Source organism: Ictalurus furcatus, chromosome 12, assembly GCF_023375685.1.
Source record: "Ictalurus furcatus strain D&B chromosome 12, Billie_1.0, whole genome shotgun sequence".
In the NCBI taxonomy this organism is placed as follows: Eukaryota; Metazoa; Chordata; class Actinopteri; order Siluriformes; family Ictaluridae; genus Ictalurus; species Ictalurus furcatus.
This window is the reverse complement of record NC_071266.1, coordinates 20,601,833-20,621,373: the sequence shown is the minus strand read 5'-3', so window position 1 is coordinate 20,621,373 and position 19,541 is coordinate 20,601,833. Positions and strand designations below refer to the sequence as shown.

The 19,541-nt window shown below is 39.2% G+C and overlaps 1 protein-coding gene across 4 annotated transcripts in view; it reads left to right on the top strand.

Moving 5' to 3' along the window:
* Window positions 1–19,541, top strand: part of phf14 (PHD finger protein 14) — a 104,417-nt gene that overhangs the window by 24,098 nt on the left and 60,778 nt on the right. For all 4 annotated transcript variants that reach the window (XM_053638732.1, XM_053638733.1, XM_053638734.1 and 1 more), the window contains 5 exons: window positions 2,242–2,379; window positions 7,014–7,160; window positions 7,608–7,878; window positions 10,291–10,397; window positions 15,930–16,025. In XM_053638732.1, coding sequence (XP_053494707.1) covers window positions 2,242–2,379; window positions 7,014–7,160; window positions 7,608–7,878; window positions 10,291–10,397; window positions 15,930–16,025 — 759 coding nt within the window. The remainder of the gene's footprint in view (window positions 1–2,241; window positions 2,380–7,013; window positions 7,161–7,607; window positions 7,879–10,290; window positions 10,398–15,929; window positions 16,026–19,541) is intronic.

Genomic DNA, 19,541 nt, shown 5'->3' with positions numbered 1-19,541 from the left:
CCCCTATAGTATTTGGTCAGTGGCGACCCATTTTCATTAATGATGGGATCAGTAAATTTACCTACACATTGCACCTATAGGGTAGATTTACCTGATGAAATGGCCATTGAAGGTGGCTGTAAGTTATAACGGAGTGAAATTTGTCTTTCTCACAGTCATCATATGCGAGTGTAATGAAATGAATGTATTGAGTAAGAAATTAGAGATTATGGTTTGATTTAATTTTACTGTATAAATTAAAGAAAGAGTATCACCTCGTCCAAAGAATATTAAGGGGGAAAAATAAACATTTCATGTGAGTCGGAGTACAAGAATGCTTATCAATTTTCCACTCGTGAGGCCAAGTTGAGTAATCTGAATTGGGAACCTTATGGCTTATTTTCCAGAATTCTTCTATGTCCAGAACCCCAACAAATCAAACCTGTACACGAGAAAGTGCCGTTAATCAAGCCGTCTGCTTCATAAAAGTTCCGTAACAGTGCCATTACTTCTGTCTGAGCATTTATCCAAAGAATTTAAGGCATTCTGACATTTACTTTACCTGAAAGCAAGTTTTAGGGTCACAGAAGTCAGAAGATGGCATTACACTGCAAAGCAAATTACTTTAAAAAGCACTTTAAAGTCATCCTTTAATGGTTTGTTCTTTACATTCGGAAGGGAATTGTTCTTGAAAAAGCCTATTATTATTTTAACTCTGAGCTCTCGCAATTGACACGTTTTCAGCTTTCTGAAAGTGTGACCTTCCATTGCGTCATGTGCTGACAAAGTCGAACGAGCTTTTAGAGTCCGTCTGTGTAGCTTATCTGTAATGGATTTATGTAATAAAAAATGGATGTGGATATTTTATAATGAGGTTCGAAGAATTTTCATGCTCAGCTTTTTACACGGAATCGTCATGCATGAGTTCAGTGACTGACTTTTCCAAATTAGGCATAATCTTTTTTTCCAGGCACAAACGCTTACAATAAAAGAAACGCCCCTTTTTCTGTATTACTGTATTTTAAAGTTCATTTTGTTAAATCCAAATAAGATTTTCAGATCTTCATTGGAAAGGGTTTAAACACTAGTTACACATGTAACTGTGGTTCTGTGACGACCGCCAGAGAGGCAGTGTAACAGTATTAGATTATCGCAGGTCGAGAGAATATACCAACAAGGTCATGTAGTGATGTATGCTGAACCCTGGAGGTTTATAAGCCACAGTAGCTCAGCACTCTGCCTGTCTCATGTATTATGAGTGACTAAGAACACTGGTGTTCATCTGGAATTCACAGAACCACAGTTACATGTGTATCTAGCATGCTGTTTCATTCCTACTGACCACCAGAGGCAGTGTAGCACTCTTGGAGGACATATACCAACATATTCACGAGGAATGCCGCCCACCTGATGAAAATTAAGGCCACTCGTGAAGAACCGCAGAACTAACGGTATGATGAGCAGCAATGCTGACCTTATAAAACTGAGCAAACGTGCATGGAGAAGCCCAGGTAGAGAACAGCCCATGAAGATGGGATGGCCCTAGTGGAATGGCAAGTCAGTCCAAAGGGCGATGGACAAGTCCCTGCCGCCTTGTAAGCCGGTACAGTGGTCTCCATTATCCAGTGTGACAACCTCTGCTTCGACACTGGAGCACCTTTCTTTGGAGCACCATATCAGACAGATAACTGGTCTGACTGTCTCAGTTGGCAGTAGAGTTCACATAGCACTTCAAGGCACGAACAGGACACAAAAGTTGGGCACTTGAGTCAGGCCTTGAAGATGTCTGAAAAAAGAGGCCAGTTCAGTGTGCTGGTTTATGAACTGAGGAAGAAGGACTTTCGGAAGAAAAGAAGGATCGGGCCGTAGGACCACCCCAGAGTGATCTGGCAACCAACACAAGCACAACTCGCTAACAGAGAGCGCGTGCAACTCACTGACTAGTTTCTCAGAAAGCAATACCCAAAAAAAAAAAAAAAACAACAGTCTTCAAGGACATCTGTTTAATGTCAGTATTTTGCAAGGGGTCAAACTGGGATGAACAAAGTAATACAAGTACGAGTGGCAAATGTCTGTGAAACCTGTTCAGTTGTTGAATGTTTTTATGCTAAAAATTTGCTGGCAATAAAAGCAGTTTAAAATATTTAATGAAATAACACAGCAGACAATAACACACCTGGTTTGGTCCAGCTTTCAAAACGGTGTCTATTGCATCCCGTATAAAATTGTGCCTAATGAAATATGTATTGTGGTGTACATTAGGAGTGCAGTCTCTGCGAGGATGCCCGCTTCGCCCGTACCGGTGTGTGTATCAGCTGCGATGCAGGCATGTGTCGCTCCTACTTCCATGTGACATGTGCCCAGCGGGAAGGGCTTCTATCCGAGGCCGCCGCAGAAGAGGTGAGCAAGGAGTACACTCTTTCAGACCGATAAAATATAACCGCTTAAAGAAGTGGCAGAAGAATATTTATCGGGTTTGCTGTAGGACTGCCACTAACCATTGTTTTGATTCTACAGAACTCTTAACTAAGCGTAAGTTAAATATCAAATCATTAACTACTACTAACTTTTTCTAACTTATGTTCTCAGTCGCAGGAAGACTGAGATTTCTAACCTTGATTTGTTCAATGTATTAAAATATGCACTCACCAGCCACTTTATTAGGAACGTTAGACAATGATAAAGAGTCTTTATTGATCACATATAGATTACAGCATAGTGAAATTCTTTTCTTCGCATACCCCAGGAAGTTAGGAGGTTGGGGTCAGAGTGCAGGGTCAGCCATGATACAGCGCCCCTGGTGCAGAGAGGGTTAATGGCCTTGCTCAAGGGCCCAACAGTGGCAGCAGTGCTGGGGCTTGAACCCCTGACCTTCCGATCAGTAACCAAGAGCCTTAACCACCAAGCCACCACTGCCCCACCACTGCCCGATGTTATTCCTCTGCCCACTGTAGCTGCAAATTCCTGTTTTTAGCTGACAGGCATGGAACCCGAAGTGGTCTTCTGCAGGTGTCGCTATCTGTCTTAAGTTTCAACGTGTTGTGCATTCTGGGATGCTTTTCAGCTCTCCATGGCTGTAAAGAGTGGTTATTTTGTCATGTCGATACCGGAATCTCAGAATTCAGCACGGCCTACAAACACGTCTGCTGAAGACTACAATACCCAGACCTTCTCACGTTTACACTCTCCTGATTACTGATTACACACACCTGCACTCTATCATCTGCACTGCCACACTCACACTAATATAAGGACTCTCAGTATTCAAATTCATTGCGAAATATACGCTCCGTGTCTCTTGTACAAGTCAGTATCAATCTGTTTGATCCATTGTGTGTTTCTCTGGTTTTGACCTCGTTTTGTTGTTTACATTTTTGCCTGCCCTTGTTTATGCTGTTCATCGCCTGACCCTTGCCTGTTTACTGACCACGTTTTTGGATTACGTTTTTGTACTGTTTGCCAAGAGGATTAAAACCAGCGAGTACCTGCACTTGCGTCCTCAACTGCTTTGTGACATATTTGAGTTACTGTAGCCTTCCTTTCAACTCTTAACCAGTGTGGACATTCTCCTTTGACCTCGTTCATCAACGCTCATTAAAGTGAACATTAGCTGAAGCGTTAAAGTGAAGATTACCTTAATCTGCAGGATTTTATGCGTTTTGCGACATGATTGGCAAATTGAATAACTGCGTAAATGTGCATGTTCATATTCAAATGGCCAGTGAGTGTATATTGTGTTATGTTAATAAAAATGAAGCAATATAGTATTTATCAATGGCACTGGCTCAAGAAAAGGAATGTATCTGCTTACAAGCTCTTTAATTCAAGAAGGTAATTATGATGATTTAGTTACATGAACATACTAATATTAGTTATTCAGAAATTTTCGTCCCAAAGTTCTAAAATGAAAATTTCCGTATGTGTGATCCCTCCAGGCTTTTTGATGTCATTCATCAGCTTTCGTTTTTTTTTCTTTTCTTCAATCAACCATAAACTTATATCCTCCTCTTGTAAAGCCAGGCATGGTAGCTGTATTTGCTGTCTCTGTGTGTGGAGGCTAATAAAACAGCCCTAAGCTGTTCTGAGTCCTTCATCATTCTAAAGCTTGCTTTCTGCCGGAGAGTTCGTGACCTGCTGCCATGCAGGCATCCAGAAATGCCGGATAAAAATCACGCACCATCAGTTCCTTCAAGAATAGGCTCCTGCTTGTTCATGTTAGCAGTTTACATGTTAAACCAGCAAGTTTATTGTGCAATGATACGGGACACTGTATGGGATCGTTTTAACACTACAAATAAAAGAGGGCTGTTACACGACGTATACCATTACACAGTCCGCAGAGTTTTTATTGTGATTGTTGCGGCCAAAAATGCTTGATTTTGTTGCGATAAATTAAGGAATTGCGATAAGATTTGCAGAGTATTTTTTTTTTATACCTATTTGTGCGGAAAACTACTCGAATTGGCGAAATTGCAATTGTGCAAAATCGTTTCGCACGCTCTTTCACATTGCTGTTTGTTGGTAAATGAGACCTTTCAGCTGTACTCGTGTTCGGCGCGTGTGAATCGAAGAGGGCTTCGACTGAATGCTCGTTGTGATGTCATCACATGACGCGTCTTGGCCCAAATCTTTGGAAAATCCGCGGTAATTTTGAAAAACTCCTCCGAATATCGCGGCGTTTGCTTGATTTTACGTTCCTTTCTGCGATCACGAAATCCCGGACAGTCTGATTATAACTGAGTGCTGTTGAATTCTTGAATCTGATTGGCCAGAAGGTTTTGATTCTGTAAAGAATAACGCACAACAATCTGTGTGGTTAACTGCGACTCCCAAGACTCCTTCCTGACTTGATAAATATTTGTCTCATAACAAAAAAACGTCTCCACATCAGTTATTCTACGTTTTTCTTTGTTAAACAACATTTTTTTTTCTTTTTCAATTCAGTTGTTATCAGTCTTAGAATGCGTAGAGCATCCGCCATACAAGTTACTATTCAAACAGTAATGTATTAGACCAGGCACATTAATATAAACCTGTTGTTCACGTTACAGCCGGAACTACTTTCCAAGCCGTGTGGTTATAGATAAACAGTGTACACCTTATGACCAATCAGAGTAGGGAATTCGACAAGGGTATTAAATAAATAGTAACATTTTACACAGGGACTTTAATGGGCGACGCTCCAGAGACTCTCAGCCTAATAATAACCAAACAAAGAAAAACATTTAATTGTTGATATGCTGAAGCTTTCTATAAGGAGATGTTTATTTAACATTTATGTAAGGAGTCTCCAGTGTCGATTTTTTTTCCTCGATTTTCCCTCTGTAAAGACTTACCTATAGCGATGGTCTATAGAGTAACTGTGCATCGTTGATTATTTTACTAAAACTGCAGTTCCTGTCGTGTTTAATTCCTTACTTATTAAACTGTTTGTAGTACTAGCTTTTGGTTAATGATGTGTCCTCACTCAGCTCGCATACCCCGTTGATATTTTACTTGTTTATGAGCTAAAATAGATCAGACAGAGGATCAAAAAGATTAGAGTCTTAAAAAAAAGGCAAGCTGAGTATAGTCACAGCCCATCAAGCTCATGGCTGAAATTTGCAGCCCATATCTGAGAAGTCCGGTGTTAAAGGTGACGTTCTGTGCTGATAAACACTTGGGCAAAGTGCCTACTTGCCACAATCCACTTAATCCAGTCAGCTGTGCAAAAGGGCCTCGTATCAAAAGGTAAGCGTGCTGATAGCATCCAGCAAGATGCCTTAAGCTTAAACGATTCCTCAGACGTGCTGCTACAAAATGGCAGCTCTTCCTGCAACCTCAAGGGAGTATTTGTGTGTGTATGCGTATGTGTGTGTGGAATTGCTGAGGAGAAAATGTTCACTGTCTATGATCTAAGACATGAATCAGCGTGTACTGTTCCCCGATAGTTAATCCGTGCTCGCTTTGTGCAGCTCAGAAGTTCACATCCGCACTAAAATGCTCTCAGGCTTTAAAGTGAGGAAATTTACAGGCCTGTTGTCATGCAGTATTCGTCACCAGTTATCTGCATGGGTGCAGACGCCAGTCTAGAACTCAGGACGTCATTACCGCAACCGCTAGCGATATTCCTATCTCACCCCCAGTAATGAAACTATACATTAGAATTATCAGGCATGGCAGAGTCGGAGGACGCAAAATGAAATCTGGAGAAATAGTCATGTTGGAACAATATCTGGGAATAGGATAGGTCATATAATACTTCAAATGTTAGAGATTGTGGTTTTAAAGTCTGTAACCCTGCATTACACATTTCTCCGTGCCCTTCAGGTCAGTCTGCAGATGTGATTAGAAGCAGAGCTTACTGAAGTCTGGCTTATTCTTTGATAAGGTTACATGTGCAGTAGCATCCTAATTCCTATCATTAATACCAGTAAAAAATAAATAAATAATATAAATTAGTATTATTTCAGACAACATAAATGAGTATTATTTAACACATTACATGAAATAAATGATAAAATTATAAATAGGCTATTTCATTTTCAATAAATAAATAGGCTAGTATATTTGTAAGAAAATAAGTAAGTAAATATATAAAAACCAAAAAAAAAAGAAACAAATTAGTCAATAAATAAATAAGTGGGTTAATACAGGGGTAAATCAAAGTACAAATGCAAATAAATAAGCAATGACATAGTAATAAATTAAAAAAAAAAGTTAATGAATAAGTAAATAGATTTGAAGTAAATAAATAAACAAATAAATATGGTAGTGGAGGAAACTTTTAGACTACTATAAAGTTAAACTGTGTAATTTGGATGTTTTATGCAATTAAAACTTCCCAATATTCCCCTGAACAACATCCCATAATATTTTGAACTGGCAAAAGATTTTTCACCAGATAAAGTGAACCAAAAATGATTCCGCGTCATCGCTCGAATGAAACAGCTCCTGTTTAAGTGGCCTTTTGGTTCCTGCACCAAATTAGCAGGACACATAATCCGATGCTTTATCAATAAAACATAAACTCAAACGTTCTCACTTGTCTCTAGGACATAGCCGACCCATTCTTCGCCTACTGTAAGCAGCATGCTGACCGCTTTGACAGGAAGTGGAAGAGGAAGAACTACCTGGCGCTCCAGTCCTACTGCAAAGAGTCACTGCATGAGAGAGAGAAGCAGCTCACTCCTGAAGCCCAGGTCTTCTTTTACTTTTAAACTGCTGATTCATTTGCAAATTTTTTATTTTTATTTTTTTTTTGTTTGTTTGTTTTTACAGACGACAAACGTTTCCCTCTATACAGACTCATGTTAGATGTCTACACGTTTTGAAATTATTGAAAGTTGAACAGTTTTTTAGTAAAGGTATATACGCCACTGCTTTTTTTTTCTCCTGACATGATCATGAATTCTGACAAGACCATGCTCAAGAATTTTTTTAAGATTGAAAGGCATAGTTTAAGATTGTGGGAGTTCAGTGACTTCATGTCTCTCTCATGGATCATAGAAAGTAGAAAGTGTTGTATTATATTTTCACTTAAAGAATAGCCTGAAGATAAGACACCAGAACAGGATTTAAGGATGCTAGAATTGAGATTTTTGAGGCAAATGCAATTTTTTTTTCCTTTCGTCTTTCTATGATGCCAGGCGAGGATCAGCGCACGGCTGCAGCAGTACCGGGCGAAGGCAGAAGTGTCTCGGAACGCACGTCCTCAAGCGTGGGTGCCGCGCGAGAAGCTCCCCCGTCCGCTCACCTCTAGCGCCTCGGCCGTGCGAAAGCTCCTGCGTAAAGCTGAGCTCATGGGCATCAGCACGGATGTGTTCGCCACCGACACTGCGGATGCCAGCGCCAGCCTGGACGGACGCCGTAAACACAAACAGCCTGCACTCACCGCCGATTTCGTCAACTACTACCTCGGTATGTTAGAATGACTACATTAGTAGATTATTTACAATAAACAGTTTATTATTATTATTATTATTATTATTATTATTATTATTATTATATCATTGTGACATTATATTATTATTAATAATATAAAATCTTAGTGTTGTATTTGCTGTGTTGTTGAACCAGCATCTGATTGGTCAGCGTTAGTATTCTTTTATATATAATTTTATTCTAAAATTTCTATATTAATATTCTATAAATTAATAAACACCTTATTATATCTATCTGAAATTACTTATGTAAGACATAAAATGCTACAAAGTTGATTGCTTTCCAGTAACAGCACATCCCAAAGCGTTTTATAAAACCTTTTATACGACAGTGATTTAACAATGATTACAAATTTCTGTTTATTGAACGACATCCCTTAATTTCTTTTTACCCATTTGTAGTTGCGTTTAATATTTTGGAACGGCTATGGATCTAGTTATTTCCTGTCATCGCTTATGTTAGAAGCTATAAATTGTTGTTTTCTTGTCAGCCTCTTTTTTTATTTCTCTCACTTGAAGTTAATAAGAGAAAAAAAATCAGCTCATGTAGACAAACCATAAATCGTGATGTCCTCCTTAATGCCATCCTAATGCCTTCCCGATGCTGAAAAACCGTAAATGAACAACTTTACAAAGTGCTGAAACTGGCGGCTCCTTAAAAAAATTCTAAATAAATGTGTTTAGAAGTCTTCTATACACCGATCAGCCATAATGTTAAAAGCACTGACAGGTGAAGAGAATAACATTTATTATCTTATTACAGTGGCATCTGTTAAGGGGTGGGTTATATTAGGCACTTAGTGAACAGTCAGTTTTCAAAGTTGATGTGTTGGAAGCAGGAAAAATGGGCAAGCGTAAGGATCTGAGCAACTTTGACAAAGGCCAAATTGTGATGGGTAGACGACTGGGTCTGACCATCTCCAGAATGGAAGGTTTTGTGGGGTGTTCCCGGTATGCAGTGGTTAGTACCTACCAAATGTGGTCCAAGGAAGGACAGCCGGTGAACCGGCGACAGGGTCATGGGTGCCCAAGGCTCATTGATGAGCATGGGGAGGGAAGGCTAGCCAGTCTTGTCCAATCTCAGAAAAAGAGCTACTGTACCACCTACCTAAACATTGTTGCAGACCAAGTACACCCCTTCATGGCAACGGTATTCCCTAATTGCAGTTGTCTCTTTCAGCAGGATAATTCTCCCTGCCACAGTGCAAAAATTGTTCAGGAATGGTTTGAGGAAAATGACAGAGTTCAAGGTGTTGACTCGGCCTCCAAATTCCCCAGATCTCGGTCCGATCGAGCATCTATGGGATGTGCTGAACAAGCATGTCCAATCCACAGAAGTCCCACCTCACAACTTACAGGACTTAAAGGATCTGTTGCTAATGTCTTGGTGCCAGAGACCACAGCACACCTTCAGAGGTCTTGTGGAGTCCATGCATCGAACGGAGCTGAGCTGTTTTGGCGACACAAGGGGGATCTACCTGTACCCAGTATTAGGCAGGTGGTTTTAATGTTATGGCTGGTCGGTGTACAGTCTTATAGGAGAGTTTATCAGCAGCGTGTCAGCAATTACACAATGTGTAAAGTGTTATCATAGAAACAGTATTGAATTAGAAAGAGCACACTAATATAAACCTTGCTGCTGGAAATACTGTACAAGGTGCTGTTATAGAAAATGAATCAACAACAACTCACTAAAATCAGATTAGGGATTTCAACAGCATTGTGGTATAATACCCTGTAATTAATAAATCACACATTATTAAAACTATGAAAGTTGCATTATTTCTGCAATTGTTCGATTATGCCAGAATTACAAATTTTTAGAACAAACAAACAAAAAACACTGCTAAATGTAACGTATAAGGAGAACATTACAGTCTTATTAGCATGCCGATATTTGTTGATGAAATTATGTTTGTTGTGTAGAAATTCAACATTTTCCCAGCTAACATAGTCAATTTACTAATTCAAAAGTACTGAAACATGTACTGGCATCTGCTGCGAAACATGTACTGGCATCACATAACAGTCATAACACCCATCCCTCACTGAAAAACAGCAGGCAGAATGTGAGAGCGAGTGCCAGAAATGCATTCCACGCAGTATGTAGTCTCGCAGAGAGGTACTCGCCCTCCAAACAAGCGATACTAAGAGCAGATGTGCAGTGTAACCTTGGGCACACACTCGATTAGGTTTCAGCGGGAGGCCTCTTCTCCATCAGCGCTCTCTCTTCCTCTTCCCTGTCTCTCTCTGTCTCTCTCTCTCTGTCTCTGTCTCTCTCTCTCTCTCGCTCTCTCTCTCACTGCGTCCCCTGATGTGCATTTTTTTTCCTTTATCGTAAGTAGATAACCATCACTGTATTGATCCGAGTGTGTCCATTGGTATTCAGAGCGGAACATGAGGATGATCCAGATCCAGGACAACATCTTGGAGCAGAAGAACCTGAAAGACAAGCTGGAGAGCGAGCAGGAGAAGCTGCATGTAGAGTACAACAAGGTAAAATAATAATAAAAAAAAGACCAAAAATGTATTTAAAGAATGATGTGGTTTAGATCAAGAACACGAAGAAGTTGATTAATAACCTGAATCAGAATATACAGTTGAGACCAAAAGTTTACATACACCTAGGCTACAGATATTCAAATTCATGTTACATATTCATTTCTTTTGGCAGGTCAATTAGGTCAATGTTCACATCAGAGGTCATTTTAAAACAATTGATTAGAGACAGACTTATTTCAGCTATAGGTCACTATATCAGAGTTCATAGTGGGTTAAAAGTGTACATACACCAAGTTAACGGTCTCTCTAAACAGTCTGAAAGATTCCAGAACTTGATGTAATGAATTTTAGAAGCTGCTGATTGGCCTGTTGTCCTAATTAGGAGTTAATTGGAAGTGCGCCTCTGGCTGTAAAAGAGCCTATGTTTCAATCCAGTGTCTTTTTGCCCTTGATACCATCCAGGCAACTCAGCCAAGACCTCAGAAAAAAATATGGACCTTCACAAGTCCAGTTCCGCCTTCATGGAAATACCATGAGCATCTTTATCAAAAATTGTATGCAAATATAAAAACCACACAGACACTCCATCGTTCAGGAAGGAGGCACAAATTAACTCCCAGGGACGAACACACTTTGGTCCGAAAGGTTCAACTGAACCCCAGGACAGCAACAAATGAACTGGTGAAGAAGCTGGAGGCATCAGGTACCAAAGTATGTACATCCACCATTAAGAGTGATCTACATCACCATGGCCTGAAACGGTGTGGAAGGAAGAAACCCTTATTCCAAGATCTGAATAAAAACCCAAACTGAAGTTTGCAGGTGATCACCAGCCTTTTGGATGAGCGTTCAGAATGATCAGCACTATGTTTGAATTAAAAAGGCTGAGGCTTTTAATCTGAGGACCACCTGTAAAACACGTGGGTGGCAGCATCATGCTATGGGGTGGTCTGCTGGTGAACTTCACCATAATAGATGGCATAATGAAGATGGAGGATTTTCTAGAAATAGTGAAACATTTCTAAGTGTAAGTGGGTCTTCCAGCAGGATGATGATTCTAAGCATACCTTCAAAATGGCTTAAAGACAACAAAGTAATAGAGTGGTCAACACAAAGCTCTGACCCGAATCCCATAGAAAATTAGTGGACTGAACTGGAAAAAGCATGTCTGAGCAAGGAGACCCACAATCGACTCCGTTACACCAGTTCTGTCAGGAGGAATGGGCAAAAACTCCAGTAAAGTATTATGAGAAGCTTTTGATTCTCAAGTTCAAGCAACTTAAAGGCAATGCCACCAAATACAAACAAAGTGTATGTAAACATTTAACCCACTGAAAATCTGAAAAGGAGAAGCTGAAATAAATCTACCTGTTAGCTATTATTTTGAAGTGACCTCTTATTGAAATAAACTAGATACCCTAATTAACCTAACACAGGAAATGTATGGTAATGTATGAAATGTGTGGAGTTGGGGGGAAAAAAAATTAGTTTTGGCCTTAACCATAGGCCCTTAGAAACCCTTTATTTTTGCACCCAAAGACTGAAAATTAAAGTTCCTGGAAAACAATACACATTTAAGATGAAAGAACATTTAAAAATCTGAATTTGCAGCATAGTAGCGAACATAATTGTAGATAGTAATAATAATAATAATTGTACAATAATAATAATTGAATAATGGTGCCCACAAAACCGATAAATTTTTGAAGAGCGCTACTTTTTTTTTTTTCTCCCCATACCTGAAAAAGCATGGAAACTCCCGAATCTTTTGGATATTTTGTTCTCAGAAGAATACAGCCTCAACACCTTGGTGTTCTGTTCTGCATCGTGTTGCCTTTTCACTTTCTAAGCGTGTTGGTGTTGCATTCTGTGATTTCGATAAGCAGCCGCATCCACAAAACTTACTGATTCTCCTTTTTATTTTCACACTTTGTGTTTTCTTTTACCCATAAAATGCATTGAAAAATGGTGTGCTATGAAAACAATGGTTCACATGATGCACACACTGTAAGCATAACAATGCTCTCACCAGTCTATGGTAGTTTCAACAAACTGACAAGCTTAGCTTGCTATCTAGTTATATAATATATTATTATTAGGAATAAGTAAGGAATAAAACAAGACAAGGTGTGGTGTTATAGGAAAATAATCAGTGACAGTGCCGTTATATTGGCCGACACAAAGCTGAGTTGATTATATTTCAATGAAAACATATCCAAAAGGGTTTTATTCCACTTTTACCGCAACAATTTCTCAACGATTGTCATTAAAAAATATTTATTAATGCTTGACACATCATGTGTTTTAATGAGTATAGTTATGTTTATTGTTCTGGAAACATTTGCAGGACATGTTAATTCCTGTGGTCACTTACATTATAGAAGCTATGAACAGTCTTACTGTAACCATCCTCTCTTTTCTCTCATTCTTAACGTTTCTTTGTTCTTTGCATTTCTTTTTTTACAAATTAGACTTGTATTATGTGGGGCTTCTGTCATATAAGTCCCTGTGAATGAGCTGTAACTATAGAAACGGTAACTTAGAACAAGCGCATTGATATATATATATATATATATACATACAACCTGCATTAAAGTCAGAGTTGCTGTTATAGAAAATCAGTCAACTCCTTCTGACCAATCAAATTTGTGAATGCAACAACACTGTAGTGTAAGGATTGGTGCAACTCTGAAGATGAGGAGGTTGTTTAACTTTGGTGTAGCTTTGTCAGGAAATCAAGCTAAGCGGAGCTGGTTTTGTGACAAACGTATACAGCCTTGGTTGAAGTGGGAAGGCGTAATGATGAATCGCGCACTGAAATAGCCACATTGTTCTTCAACATTGGAAAATTGGCAATGAAGTTCTCGAGTTTACATGTTCTCCCCATGCTTTGGGGTTTCCTTGTGTTGTAGACTGTTTGGCATTTCTAACTTGTGCTTATGTATGACCCCTTGTATTTATGGCATTTGGCAGACGCCATTATCAACTTAGCAACTTATCTCATTTATACAGCTGAGCAGTTGAGGGTTAAGGGCAATGCTCAAGGGCCTAACAGTGGCAGCTTGGCAGTGCTGGGATTTGAACTCATGACCTTCTGATCAGTAGTCCAACGTCTTAACGACTGAGCTACCACTGCCGGAGGGACAGAGGTCTTGTGCCCAGAGTCCCCTGGGACAGGCTCTAGGCTCTCCCGTTACTCTGAAAATAGATGGATGTATGGATCGTAAATCTCTTTAAATTCGTTCATTAACATGGCTAACCTTTCCACCAGCACTTTGTCCTCCACGTTGGTTTGTCTCACTTGCTCCCTGAGCTGCCACCCTGATTTGGTCTGGAGGAAAAATTAGAGCTTGACTCTACTCTGCACATTTCTAGCAGCTCTACATGTCAGTAGCAGAATTTTTTCGTTTCACCTGCTTCATATTGGATTACGTGTTAAAATATGCACTGGAGGTTGACAGGGTGGGGAAATGGCAAATGTGAAAGCACCCTTTGGGAGGTGATATTAGCCTTTTCTCTGATAGAATGCTCCTCTTGCATCTGTCTCTTGCATCCTTGCTTTTGTTGCTCGTGTGATCTCTGGCTGGATGTGAACTTCAATACACCAAGTGGCCAAGCGATGAAGGGAATAAAAGTGAAGGAGGTTAATGTTGCATTCAGTCTTTCTATCTAGTACAACACATATTAAGAGTTATTAATGGAGTGTGTGCCACTAATCGGCTGGCTCGAGTTGCTTTAAGAAGACCCTGGCCTTGGAAGAAGACAGTGAGGAATCTCTATCGGAGACCAATTGAAGTGTGACCATCATCACACTTTAGGCAGATAAAATTGTTGTGGAATAAAATGAATAGAACACTTCAGGATGTGTTGATGTTGGAAAATAATCAGTGTCAGGGTGATACAGAGCTACATCATTCATTGTTTTCTTATACCAGCACGGTCCCTTGTGTTTTACACCTTACTTATTAGATTCTCGTAACATTATACAGAGCGTCTCCTATACAAGTCCCAGTGTATTCGTTGTTACTATAGCAACGATAACGTAGTACAGCAAGTTTAATATAAATTAATATAAACATTAATATAAACTATATTAATTAATTAACATTAATATAAACCTGTGATTTGAATTACTATCGTCAGAACTGCGTCTGAGGAATCTTAATCAACGCCTTCTGAACAGATCGGAGAATTGAACGATGCTATGGTGTAAATCCAAATACTCGAGAACAAACAAACGACCTTGGATTTGTTTGACGACCTGCGAAACAGGGCCCAGGTTTGATTACATCCACTTCTCAAATAGCGGTGTAACTTTCAAAGCACTTGACTGCTAGCGTTCTGCGCCAAAGAGGAGTCTGTGGTTGGCGTGAGAGGATTTTAAAATGTTAGCGTTCGTCTCCTCTTCACACAGCGCAGAGATAAGAGGCAGCATTCTGTAGTTTAGATTCACACTCCTATAATAACTTCACCTCTCCACTGTTCCCTCTCATCATCCTCTCTATCACACGCCTGCCTGACGCTTATCTACCGTCTGGAGCTCCGAGTGGCCTTCACACACTCAAATGCCACGGCCGTGGATGTGCGGCAGGGTGTGTGTGTGTGTGCGTGTCTGTGTAAACCATGTAACATATACTGGAGAAGTAAAATGCCATCGACTTCTTTGTTTGCTTCAATTCCGTTTCTTCTTGGTATCTTTTTAGATTTTAACGTCATTTTCAGTTTTCTGATGTTATGGTGTGATAGCTGTCCAATACAGTGTCACGGTTTTTAGTATATTATACTGTCTATGTACAAGTTTACATTTTAGAGAGAAACACATCACATGACAAAAGACTATAGTTGAAATTCGAATATTAACATTTGTTTATTTAAAAAATTTTTTTAAAAATCACTTGGAGAAATTGCTAGAATTTTGGTATTGATGTGAAAATTGTTTAAGGCAGAAATTCTCACTTTTGCCTGTTTTTTTTTGTTAATACTGTAACAAAATGGGGTTTTTATAAGTGGGGTTATATTTGCAGCGGTTATTTGTCTATATGAATAGTTCTTTCGTAGATATTTTCTGATATGTCTCAAAATTTATGAGTTCATGAATTGTGGCGCAACACTGCTGTGTATATTTATTTACTTATTTATTTATAACGCAACACCGCCATTTTTGTTTATTTATTTATTTATTTATTTATGGGGGCACGGTGGCTTAGTTAGCACATTTACTTCGCACCTCAGGGGTTTAATTCCCTCAGCGACCCTGTGTGGTCTAATCAGTGTTTGTATTCAGTTATAGTTTGACTCATTAGATCTGTAATGTATAAATGAAATTATAAATAAATCTAGGGGAAATTTTTGATATTCTGTATGCTTTCGTCTTGTTTCTGCTGTTACCGATTTGTACAGTACATCCTTCTAATTGAATAATGTTTCAGCTCGGTCAGGTTTATAGTCTTCTTGCTCTTTTCTGACAGAACCATCCAGCTTGTCCTTGTCTTATCTTCCTCTGTGCTGCTGTTTTATCTGTTGCAGCTCTGCGAGTCTCTGGAGGACTTGCAGAATGTCAACGGGCTGCTGAGGACCGAAGGCCAGTCCATGTGGAGCATGTTGGGAAGCATCCTCGGGCAGGTACGCTTTTTCCACCTCCACGTCTGCCCTGACCTTTTACCCAGCTCCTATTCAACACACAGCCTTCGGTACTCCCCCTGCTCACCAACAGTCCATCTGTACTCTTCTTAAAAAATATCTCATGATTAAAAAAGGTACCTGAATACAATAGGGGTTGAAATTCAGAGTTTATTATCAACAGATATTACTCCATGAATTATTGTTGCTTAATTGTTACTTATGTAAAGAATAAAATATGATTATAGGAAAATAATCAATGATGGGGTGGTGTGTTCTGAGATGTTTTTCTGCTTATACCACAGCAATTTACCAACGATTACAGTTTTTTTGTATTTATTAAAGAGCAACAACATACATTTTACCTGTTTTATAATTGCGCTTAATGTCATGGAACATCCAAGAAACAAGGCCCTGTTAAAACTTCAGAAAGACTTTCCCATGTTGGAACACTTCACAGCTTCAACACTGACTGTTACAAAGCTCTAACACTGGAGACTCCCTTCTATAGTAATGACTGTAGAAACCGTTACTGCAGAAACGGTAAAGTACTGTTACTGCAGCAAGTACTGTTACTGCAGCAAGTACTGTTACTGCAGCAAGTACTGTTACTGCAGAAACGGTAAAGTACTGTTACTGCAGCAAGTACTGTTACTGCAGAAACGGTAAAGTACTGTTACTGCAGAAACGGTAAAGTACTGTTACTGCAGAACGTACTGTTACTGCAGAAACGGTAAAGTACTGTTACTGCAGAAAGTACTGTTACTGCAGAAACGGTAAAGTACTGTTACTGCAGAACGTACTGTTACTGCAGAAACGGTAAAGTACCGTTACTGTAGAAGCAAGAAAGTATTAGGACTAAGACATTAATATAAACCTGTGATTTGAATTGCAGTCAAGATTAACGTCAGAGAAAAGTAACCTTAACACCTTTTGACCCATCAAAATCAAGAATTCAAAAGCACTTTTGTATCATATTCAATATTATATCATTCAAAATCAGCATATTTTGAGAAATCTCTTTGCTTACTGTGAAAAAGTATGTGCCCCATCATGATTTCTTCTGTTTTTGGGTATATCTCACAGTAAATTGTTTCAGAAATTAAAACAAAATCTAAGATAAAACACCCGAGTAAACAAAAAATACCGTTTTTAAATGATGTTATTTATTGAAGCAAAACAGTTATCCAATACCAACTGGGCCTGTGTGAATATGTATTTGCCCTCGTAGTTATTAATTCCCCAAATCTATGAAACTGCATTCATAATGGGATTCAGCTGGACTAGACACAACCAGGCCTGATTACTGCAAACCCTGTTCAATCAAATCAACACTTACATAGAACTTTTTCAACAGCATGAAGTTGGTTAAAAGGTCTTACCCAGTAAATCATTATGCCAAAATTGAAAGAAATTCCAGAAATGATGAGGAAGAAGGTCACTGAAATACATCAGTCTGGGAAGGTTGCAAAGCTATTTCAAAGGCTCTGGGACCCCAAAGAACCACAGTGAGAGCCATTATCTCCAAATGGAAAAACTCGGCACAGTAGTGAACCTTCCCAGAAGTGGCCGACCTTCCAAACTTCCTTCAAGAGCACAGCAACTTCTCATCCAGGAAATCACAAAAGAGCCAAGGACAACATCAAAGGACCTACAGGCCTCTCTTGCATCAATAAAGGTTACTGTTCACTATCAGAAAGAAAACCACTGCTAACCCAGAAGTATATTAATGTTCGTCTGTTTTTTTTCCCCAAACACACCGTGATGATCCTCAAACCTTTTGGGTGAATGTTCTGTGGATTGATGAGTCAAAAGTGGAGCTGTTTAGAAGACAGGTGTCTTGTTACATCTGGCGTAAACCAAACACAGAATTCCACAAAAAGAACATCATACCTACGGTCAAGCATGGTGGTGGAAATGTGATGGTGTGAGGATGCTTTGCTGCTTCAGGTTCTGGGCAACTTGCAGTAATTGAGGGAAACATGAATTCTGCTCTCTACCAGAAAATCCTAAAGGAGAATGTCTGGTCTTCAGTCCATAAGTTGAAACTCAAGTGCAACTGGATTATGCAGCAGGACACTGATCCAAAGCATAGGAGCAAATCCTAGTCCTGGAAATAAGTGAAAGACTGATCTCCAGTTATCAGAAGTGTTTAGATGCAGTTACTGCTAAAGGTGGCAGAACCAGATTTTAAGTTTAAGGGGGTCAATTAGTTTTTCACATGGGCGATAGGTGTTGGATAATTTTTTTTTTTTGCTTCAATAAAAAATAAATAAATACAAACTAAGATCTAAAACTATTTAGTATGTACACACAATATACACAAAAACAGCACTGTATTAACAAATGATGAAATGTTGCTTGACAAATGTATCATACCAATTTGGATTGCTTTTCACTCTTAATATAGAAACAGTTATTGGCATTGTTTTCACACTTTCGACCCTGCTGTGTGTTAAATAATAGCTGGAATCTCTCATGTAATGGCTAGTAATTGCTACATTAGTGTAAGTTTCCCAAAATAAAGTAGGTAGGTGATGGTGTAATTGTGACAAAATTAGAATTCGCTGGAAAGTTAATAGAAAGTTCAGTTCTCACAGGAAGGGCTCTCACTTCTCTAGGATCTGATCTTCAATAGCTGCAGTTGCTTATCGCACTCGTTTTTTTTCCATGAAATGCATTCACGTGTTACATCACTTCAACTAAAATGATCTCAGAAAAGAAAAAAAAAAAACACACAGCAAAAACATTTAAAGAGGTATGATTATAATCAAAATGACCATGAAAGGATTACCCCTGATAACGTTCATCCTTTGAAGCAGACCTGCTGTGGTTGTTCTTGCTTTCAGTATGAACCAGCATGTGTCAGCATTTTAAGAGCATTCTTAGTTGGACGCGTAGCACACTTTGAGGACAGGGTTATAGAATGAGTTTTGTCTTTCATCCACCCCTACTATCTTTCTCATCTCTCATTAATAAGGCATTTCCACCAAGAGGCGTTATGTGACATCATCACAACGCACATTCAGCCAAAGCCCTCTTCGATTCACGTGCGTCGAACATGAGTACAGCTAAAAGCTCTTATTTACCAACAAACATCACTGCGAAAGACCGCGCAAAAGAATTTTGTGTGATTGCAATTTCGCCAATTCAAGTAGTTTTTGTCAAAAAAACATTAAAACTCTGCAAATTGCATAACAAATTTTGAAAAAAGCCGCAGCAAAATCGAGCATTTTGGGCCACAACAATCACATAAAACCTTTTTATTTTAACAAAGAGAGCCATCAACATAGTAGTGTTTTGATTTCTAACGTACCAGATCCTTTATGATTTCTGCCGGGCTTTAGTAAGATCTACCACCTGGATTTTTCTGCACTTCTCCAGCTCTGTGGGAATTAATAGGTGATTGAGGGAGGACTGCACAGTGGGCAGGACCCCATGAGGGTTGCTAGTGTTGGGTAATTCTTCTCACCCTAAAGGCTGTGGTGTTTTGAAATTCTTCCATTTGTACTATCTGAT